At 40.5% G+C, this 10,120-nt stretch overlaps 1 protein-coding gene across 1 annotated transcript; it reads right to left on the minus strand.

Annotated features, from left to right (window-relative positions):
* Nucleotides 1–991: 991 nt before the first annotated feature.
* LOC131731652 (olfactory receptor 1073-like) lies at nt 992–2,101 on the minus strand. Its single transcript, XM_059021033.1, has one exon. It carries the CDS (start codon nt 2,099–2,101, stop codon nt 992–994), a length of 1,110 nt encoding a protein of 369 aa, XP_058877016.1.
* Between the last annotated feature and the right edge of the window lie 8,019 nt (nt 2,102–10,120).

Genomic DNA, 10,120 nt, shown 5'->3' on the forward strand with positions numbered 1-10,120 from the left:
GCATGCCACATACAGTAGTTGCTGACTTTGAAAACTACAGCTGCATTGTGTACTGTAAATGAGAGAAATGATAGCTTATATCCTGAAGAGGGAAACTTTAATCTAAATGTGAAGCTCAGTTATACAATAATGGAAGAGATCCAAGAAATACATTAACATGTTGCTTCAGTGCATTCTAGTTTCTGTTCCATTTACTGGAATGTCAGACTGATTATAGGCAATTCTTTTGCAGCTTGCTTCATTAGAACACATTGTGAATACTGTTAAATAATAATCAAAAAATAAAACGTGTCTCTTTTGCAAGGGACACCTGGCCAAATGGCAATTGTAGAAAACACAAAATACATTAAAAAAATAAATAAATAACAGCAAAACTATGTTATTGTTCCATTTGTATTTCTTTATTTTTATGTGTTTAAGTAAAATAACACAATAATATATATATATAAAAAATTGCTGTGCAATACAACTTAATTGGGAGCTAAAAGCTAAACAAATCGGATACTCCCAGTTGTATTCATCCTTACTAAGGGAAGTTTGAAATGATTTATAGGCAATGTCATCTTATCATAAAAAAATACAGAACTTAGTCATTCATTTACATGGCCACACCAGTGGTTAGTGATGCTATCAAAAAAGTGTTTAACTGAATTCTCCAGTGAGATTGTTACAGATTTGCCATGGAAATGACTGTTTCTGGGGAATTACCCAGAATTACCGGTGCATAACCCAAGACATCCTTTGCTCCGGCCAAATGTATGCTGGTGACTTTATTAAACATTCCAAATATTCCTGAGTGCAGAAAGAGTAATACATAACATGTATAATTGGATAAACAGAATCATGTATTTAATGTAAATATAAAATATTCCTGTAACATATTGTATTCAGATAACTTTTATAGCTATTTCCAAAGAATAACATATTAATTAAAATCATGGTCAGAACATGGTATCATTTTTTTAGCTGTTACAGTACATGCAAGTAGTTCTTATCTACATACAGTATATGTGGAAGGCATTACTTTTATAACAGGATTTACTGATGGACGAGCCTTCTTAAATAAGATGACACCTGCAAAAAACCTAGAGATTGTCCTGGAATCTACAGGAATGCTCCCCTTGCTGTTTGTGGCACTGCAAATCTCGTTAGTGCACTTTTTTCGTCTGAGGAATTTGAGTAACTCTTTCCTCATATCTTCATTTCTCAAACCATAAATGACAGGGTTGAATGAGGTAGGCACACTGAAGTAGATCAGGTCAGTGGAGATTCGAAGAAGAGCAATGGCTTCTTTATCATTGTTTGTTGTGAGACTTCCGGTGACTATAAGGAGGAGAGAGGTAATAAAGAAGATGGCAAGTACAATACTGTGAGTGACCACCGTGCTGAGAGCCTTGCGCGAGGACTCACTGAGACGGGCACTCTGTGATTCTTTCAGGATCTTGACATAGGAGAAGCCGACCATGACAACACATGCTGCCAAGTGAGATGTAAGCATGAATATCCTGTAGACCCTTTGAAAGGTGGTGGGTACGCACATGCTCTCCTCCAAAGAGCTGCCTGTACACATGAAGCTGCAGGATAAAACCTGACGACAAGATTCATGCCCAATGTAACTAAACACATATAACATGGGGTAAAAAATGGCAAACACCCAAGACACCGCTAAGGATAATACAACCCTCTCGTTTGTGATTTTCATTTCATACTCAAATGGGTTGCAGATGACATAGTACCTGTCCACAGCCATCAAAGTCACAGTAAAAACAGAAAGGCAGCTGTAGACAACATAGAAGTAGTACTGCATCAAACAAAGTTTTGTGTTCATTGGGCTAAAATCGCGCAAAATAAATTTGATGATGAAATAAGGACAGGTTGTAATGATGCCGTAGAGATCTACTGCACAGAGGTTGCAGATGAGTATGTTCTTGGGTGTTCTTAAGTAGCTTTTGGAGTAGATGATGAAAATGATGAGCAGGTTAGCAGAAACCCCGAGGACCAGTAGAAAAACTAAAGAAGGGATAATAAATCCCCTTTCATCAGCACTATAGATGAATCCAAGCAAGACAACGCCAGATGTTTCATTGCGCTCACTGTCCATTTTTTTAAACAAATTTGAATTAATTTAAGCTGTTTGATAAAGGAGGCACTGAAAATTGTCTGCAACAAATATTGAATGCTTGATGCTGATTATAAATAAAAGTAGGGATGCAAGGTCTTTAATACTTCTTGTATAATTCCCCAGCGATGGATACGTTGTTATGAAAACAACAATGTGATACAGACAGTGCTTATTAATCTAACCTAATGAGCAGAGTTTGAAATAAACACCATGTTTACCATATGTTTGCAAACATTATTGTGTCCCACACTAATTTGAGCCAGGATAAGTGTGAATAGGTGCCGTGCTTGCAAATAAAAATTTCCCTGGGGGAAGTTGTACTGCAAGCAGAAAATATTAATCCCTAGTCTTGTTCTGGAAGTCCTGTTAGTAAACTAATAAGCCAATAGGCCAGTGGCACTGGAACAATTTTTAAGTGGGGGTGCTGAAAGCCATTGAACAAAACTGTAACCCCTGTATATGATGAAAGCCATGCAAAGCCAGGGGGTGCTACTGCACCCCCAGCACCGCTAGTTCCAGTGCCCCTGCAATAGGCTACTCCTTACATTGTAGTATACTTGTGTAAAGTGCCTGGTTGCATACATTTCAACCTGAGGCATAAGCGTACCAGCTATAATGCTATGAATTATCTAGTTATTTTAACAAAGAGTTAGTGTGAAGTTCTGGCTGACAAAACAGTGGCAATTCTATGTGCCATGTTTTTTTTTTTTTTTGGTATTGTGCTGTTGTGTTTCCATGTTCATTCCTATTTGGTGTTGGTTGAATATGTGGAATTAAGTGGGTTTGGTTAGTTTGAACACTTCTTGCTAAAGTACACGTTTGATTAAAAAAATGCACTTCAAGGTTCTAGTCCTTTGCAGTGGCAGAGTTTCTCGGAGGCGCTGCTTGATCAAGGTTTTAAGAACTTGCATATTTTTCCCCAGGGTAAATGACTGTGTCCACCTGAACCTAACGATACACAACCTTACATTGCAGCTATAAAAGAGAAATGCAGTTGGTCTAGTTCACCATAATGATGTCCGTGCAACACATGTGATTCAAATCAATCTGCTTAAGTACAAGGTTTTTCCATTAAAGGTCTATTCACTCTACAGCATTTATTCGCTGCGTTTTCCATGGTAAAAAATCATAAACATTGTTTCAACAAAATTAGAAGTACAGACAGGACTGCCAAACGCAATCATTTTGAAGCATCCTGATGTGTTTTTTTTTAACAAACAATACAGTAAATGCAGGTAGATGGTACTGTCGATGCAGATGTAACGTCAGACAGCCCAGACAGTGTTTTATATTATTGGAAAAAAAAATACATCTACATTAACAAATATGATTGACATAAATCCATTTTAGACAGTTTCATTTGCTATAAAACCACTTACCCGTGTATGCTACTGGATATAATTAGATACGTGATTTTATTGAGTTCAGTCTATAATTAATAATGGGCCGCAGTATCTCATGGCATGCACTTTCTAGAAGCTACACACGGAGAAAACCTGTAACTAGTCAAAACAGTGTGTTTATTTTAACATACCAATAGTGCTTACTTTCTGATTTCCTCATATTTTCCCATAATTTCTGTATGTATTCTTTATCGAAACATTTCTTGTGCTGCTTATCATAAAGAACAAGATATTTTGCACTGCTATAACCAGACGTTCCGCCACCTTGCCTCCGATATTTGATGCGCAAGTCTGAATACAAAAACAGCAGTGTGAATAGCCCTTTATACTGTACTTAACAGCATCATAATCTACTCACCATGCCAATCCTGCACCTGCTACATAAGTGCAGCAAAGATTAACAACTGATTCGCTGATGTTGGTCAACCTTCGTGCTTTGTTTCACCGATCAGGTGAAGCAGTTCCCTCTGTGAAGCTCATCAGCTTTTTACACCCCCACCCCCCCCCCCATTGCAAACTAAGTAAATACCAGGAACAAACATGCAAAAAGGAAAAATACTTTAATTAATAAAGGCCGTCTGGTAGTTGATATCGATTTCCATAAGTATCCTTGCCCAAGGCTCTGGACACACAACTCATGTGAGCAGAGCCTTCATTGCTTAAGGAGAAGATTAATAATGTAAGGAGCTAGTTTAAAGATTTTGGACTGGGAAGTCCAGTATCAAGGAAAGGCATCTTTGAGGACAACAGACAAGGTATTGAAAATGTAAGAAGATGATTCTTGCAAGGTAACATTTTTAACCAAGGAGGCTGTCTAAAACTAATTCTCAATTAAAAAAAAAATAAAATAAAAAAATACTGGGCATGCTTGCATGTTTGTTCCTGGTATTTGAAGACTCCAAAAAGTAATTACCCTGGTTTAAAATAATGTAGATATTGCAGGAAGAGGCTGTTATTGGGAGTAGTGCTGTAATTAAAGGCTATTATGAAGAGGAAGTAGAAAAGGAAATTTGGATTTAATTGGACTAACATTTAGTAAATAGTTTACTTAGTTTGTAATGGACAGCATACATGTACTGTATATAGTATTTGTATTAAAATATATGACAATGAAGTAAAAGTGCAACCGCTGTGTGACAACAGGTTTAAGCTGATAAAAGTGACCTCCCACTGGGCGCTTCAGGGGCTTCCTAACAGTCATTGCCTAGGTTCGGGGGGGTTGGAAAAAGCTGATGAGCTTCATAGTGGGAACTGCTTCACCTGATCTGTAAGTGAAATGTAGCAATGAAGTGATAAATCTCGTTAACAAAATGGTAAAAAAAACAAACAAACAAAAAAAAAAAACATTTTAATACAAAATACATTTTAATTCCGGCACACGCTGTATACAGTATGATAAGACTTGTTCATTTTATCTCTTCCTGCACATTTGGTTTCTCGCAGCAATTTGGCCTTTGACTGAACCACACCTGAAATACTTGCACATTGTTTTGTTTACCAAGCCTTTCTTTTCTTTTCTTAGAAAAACATCAATTTCCAAATGTCTAAAACAGATGTGGCATGTCATTGCTTTGTTTAGTTTATTCACTTTGTGCCCACAGGGCCAGCACAGGTACATCTCAATAGTGCAAGCACTAACAAAGACAGCAGTGGAGGCTCCTTAGAGGAGGCAATGGAGGCAGTGACCTGTCAATAATATATATATATTATAACCCCTCTGCCATGGTCCGGCTCTCGGCTTGCATTCAAGACATCGAGGCCTGGATGTCTGCCAATTTTCTTAAGCTGAACACTAGCAAATCTGAACTCCTTCTAGTAGGATCTAAAACTCAACTTAATAATCTAAATATAGCTGCCCTGAACCTTGGGGTATTTCTTGACAGCAACCTCTCCTTTGATGCCCACATCTCCTCCGTGGTCAAATCTTCCTTCTACCATCTTCGAAACATCTCCAAAGTCCATCCCTACCTTTCCCTCCTGGATGCGGAGATACTTTGCCATGCATTTCTCTCCTCTCGACTCAATTATTGCAACTCTCTATATGGTGGTCTCCCGGCACGCACAATAAACTGACTGCAGCTAGTTCAGAATGCCGCTGCCAGGATCCATACCAAATGTAAAAAACGTGATCACATCACCCCCCATCTTGCTCAGCTGCACTGGCTCCCTGTAAAGTTCAGGATTATTTTCAAAACTCTCCTGCTCACCTACAATACCCTTCATCACACAGGTCCCAAGTACCTCCTCAACCTGCTGACCCGCTATGTCCCTGCCCACAAGCTCCAAAGTCTGGACTGCTTGTTATCCCCAAGCAAAAGTGCCCCCCCCCCCGTTTTTTTCTGGAGCTCTGTATCCAATACAATAATGAATCACACAAACATTCAGTTATTTTTTGTTAGTGTGTATATATATATATATATATATATATATATATATATATATATATATTAAAGTGCAGTTTTTAGCTGGTTTAAAAAAAAAACATACTTTGGCTAATTTCTGGCTGATTACTTCCAAAATTTGGTGGGGCGTAGCAAAAAAAAAAAAAAAAAAAATCTTAGGGCTGTGCTTGATTAACCTCCCCCAGCTAAGTCAGAGACACAGGAAAAAACATTGGCAGCATCCCAAACCATTACTCACTCGTTACCTTACCTTGAGGGTCAGAAGTACTATGTTCGCCATCTTAAGGGTTGTCCCAATTCCTTAGAGAACAAGTGAAGGGTGTTTTATATGCCCTTCACTGCACCCTTCAACTGAGTGTACAAAACAGTTGACTTCTGCAGAAGTGTTTTTGTGCTGAAGTCCCAGAACTCTTTGTGATAAAGGCGGAGACAAGTGGGAACAATTTGCAAATATGGCAGACGCGGCTGCACATGAATGTAATGTAACTGTAGTTAGCTAGGAGATTGTAGATGTTGTTATTTAACTAGCAAATTATTTGTGAACTGTATGTTGTATTGAGTCGCTTAGCTAATAAAATTAATCTTTTTAAATCTATGATCACGATTTAAATATATGATTAGAAAGTACAGCGAAAAATCTTTTCAGTACATATCGGTTGCTGGAATTAATTATCTATCAATTAATTAATTAATGAACTAGATAGGTAGCTACAAAAGCCGTGAAGCTGGGCTGGGATTGATATTTGAAACTTTTATGTAGCCTGCACACTTATCATTTCCATTTTATGTTTTTGCAGTGATTAATAAATTAGTTTAGAACCTTTAGGCATTTCATACTGATACTGAATACAAAGCAAAATATATTACCTATTGGATTTAAAGTAAAATAGATATCTTATTATTTAAAATAGTATTTAAAACAAAAAAGGAAATATTAGGCTACATTATGAAGTACATGTTCGTACGATTTGGCAAAGTTTTTTATTTTATTAACCAATATCAAATTTTTTCAAATTATTTAAAAGTTTATTTTATTTTAGCACATATTTTTGCTGACTGAAAAAGCGAAAGTCTCACACAAGAACAAATATAACAGTTAAGGCTCTTAGACACTCTTTGGTTATGTTATTAAGGTTTGAAAGTTTGAAATAAACTGCACATTTACATATTCTCTACCCACTTACGAAAAACACAAAAATATATATTTTTATTTTTAAATAATAAACCCTGGCAGCAGTGGCGTAGTCAGGATTTTTTTTTGATAGGGGATGGAAATGGTAACTTTTTTAAGGTGAGTAATCACAGTGGTGCAACTGGCAACCTGATTTCTTATTCGTGCATTGACGGTTTATTTTCGAAAAATAAAGAACAATCTTTTTTTTTTTTTTAACAGAAGATCCAATAACCAAATGCACTGTTGTGCAAAACAGTTAAAAAAAAAGATTCAGTTTAGAACACTACTGATTAAAAACAAAAAAGGAAATACAAAGCAAAGGACTTGAACTTTTAACATGCGGGAATAAAGCATCATAATGGTTAGCACATTTGCCTAGCACGCCTAAGATCACTGGATTGAAAAAATGGTGAAAACTTATCATCCAAAGGAAGCCATTTCTCTTTTTCCTTCTCAAGATGGTAAGGTAAGACCTCTATGTCTAGCTGAGCGTGTTAGAAAAGATAGATAGAAAAGAGCTTCTCGAGTCAAATCGAGTCGATTGTATTTCCCTTGCATTTGTGCTGAAAGCTGGCTCGCCGCTTTCCCGGAATCAATGACTTTGAAAAGACCGAGCCGTTTGCCTTTATGTCTTTCAGCGGCCTCCTCTCTTGCGTGGTAGGCTGCTCTTTATCTGTCTGTTGTGTGTGAGCGACTGCCTGTGAGTGATTGCCGCATCCCCGCTGTCGATTAGACCTCGCCGGCCCGCCCACCTCGGTGAGTCGGGCCTTGTAAACAAACAGTGTGCTCTCCTCTATACTATCTTTCTACCGTGTTTTTGCTGTCTGCTTCAACTCGCCCACACGGCTTCGGCCCTTGTGGCGCCCTCGTGCACGCTACGCGGTAATTGTATGTAAAAATAATGTGATATCTTGTAACAATTCTAAGTCGCCCTGGATAAGGGTGTCTGCTAAGAAATAAATAATAATAGCCCAGGGTAGACACCCCTGTCCAGTGTTTTCCTCTGCTACTGCAGTTAAAAAAAAAAAGAAAGAGAGACGTATGATCCTCCACCGGACCACGGCTCTGCTGCGGCCCGCTGTGGAGTTGACTCTGCTGGATTGCCTCAGCCCGTCCACTCGGTGCGCTTAAAAATTCCAGTTCACCCGCGCTGCCGTGGTGTCTGCTGTATTACCCTCACAGCTTTGCTGTTGTGTGCGTGTATGTGTGGTTTTATTTCACTGCCTTGCAGTTTAGAAATAAAAAAATAATACAAGTGCGATTACTCCATCGGGACCCAGCTCTGCTACTCGGCACGCTGATTTAAAAAAAAAAAAAAACAGTTACACCCACTGCCGTGGTGACTGCTATTTTACCCTCACAACTTTGCTATTGTGTGTGTGTGTGTGTGTGTGTGTGTGTGTATATGTGTTTTTTCTTTACTGCCTTGCAGTTTAAAAAGAAAAAGTAGTAGCAGTGTGATATCCACTGGGACGCAGCTCTGCTGTGCCCCACTGTTGAGTTGAATCAGCTGGTTTGTTTCAGCCCGCATACTCGGCGAGCTTGGTCACACACCTGGCATGGTGAATGTATTTCTCCTATAGCTGAATTGCTGTGTGTGTAGCAGTACACTTTTATTCCTGCCTAACACGCCGCAGCTCTTTGAACCTGCGCTCCACTCTGGCATACGCTATGTGTTGACTTCACGCGGTTAAGTCTAGGCGCCTGTCAGTGCTTGGCGCCCTCGTGTTTAGATGCTCCATGTCTCGGTGTTTAGCGCCACAGCATGTCAATAACGCGGTGCACCAGTACTGTATACGGTCCTTCGGTGCACCAGTACTGTATTCTACCCCACTTAATGTCCTCGGTGCTTCTGCACCCTTGGTGTCTGAGTGCTTTAATACACAGGTCTACACCCTCCGGTGTTTAAACAACGCCCTTGGGGTTGTGCAGACATCAAGCATGGCTAAAGTCCACGTTTGCACGTCCTGCACAACGTCCCCTGCTAGCACGTCTGAGTCGTATGCAGCGTTGGGAGCCCCTGGCCTGGCAGCAGGCTCAAGCCCTTGCTCTGGCCCCAGCTCAGCCGATAATGCCGGCCCCGGAGCTGACTCCGCCTGCACCGGTGGTTGCTCCGGATGTTACAGAACCAGATGTCAGCATTGCTGAGGAGGACCATGATGTGATTTCTATCGCGGCCTCATGGGAAGGTGGCTCCTTCCTTCAGAAGCAGCTCCTACCTCCCCTGACCATTTCTTTGGACCAGCGGTTGAGGAATTGCTGCAGCGCTCTCACAGAGTTGATGCTGGCTGAATAGCGACAGCTCCAGATCATGTTTAGCAGTCGAAAATAACAAACAGACAGTTGCAACAGACACTAACACAGGTAACACACTAAACTCACGGTTTTTCAGCACAATACAGTCCAGGGTACTCTGTTCCCTTTACCTAGTTGCCCTCACAGGTCAGGAGGGAGATCTAACACCAAGCGTCATTCGATCTCTGTCACACAGGCGCACCCAACTCTGGTTGGGGGGGTGGTCTGGGCAGGCAGAGGAGTTTGCGGACCCTGGTCGGATCGCTGGACATCCCTGCACATAAATGCGTGGGAGCTAAGAGCAGCCCACGAGTGGCCCAAAGCGTTTTTGTACGCTTTCCCGCCTATACCGCTGCTCCCGGCCTTTCTCGAAAAGGTCCGGTTAGAGGAAGCATCAGTTTTCCTCATGGCCCCCAAGTGGCCCAGGATAATCTGGTTTTCGACCCTGTGCCAGCTGTTGCACACCAGCCCTGGGAGTTTCCACTGCGCATGGATCTCCTCAGTCAGATGAAAGGCTCTCTTTGGCTATGGGTCTGGCCCCTGAAAGGGACCGCTGGCTAGCCATAGGGCTATCAGATGCGGTTGTGGGTACGTTGCAGAGCACTAGGGCAGACTCCACTAGGTCCTTGTACACCTATAAGTGGAGGTATTTCCAGGCTTGGTGTCTGGCTATAAGCCATGACCCCATATCTTGCCCTATGCCAGTCATCTTACAGTTTCTGGA

The sequence above is a fragment of the Acipenser ruthenus genome, chromosome 1 (assembly GCF_902713425.1).
Source record: "Acipenser ruthenus chromosome 1, fAciRut3.2 maternal haplotype, whole genome shotgun sequence".
Lineage (NCBI taxonomy): Eukaryota > Metazoa > Chordata > Actinopteri > Acipenseriformes > Acipenseridae > Acipenser > Acipenser ruthenus.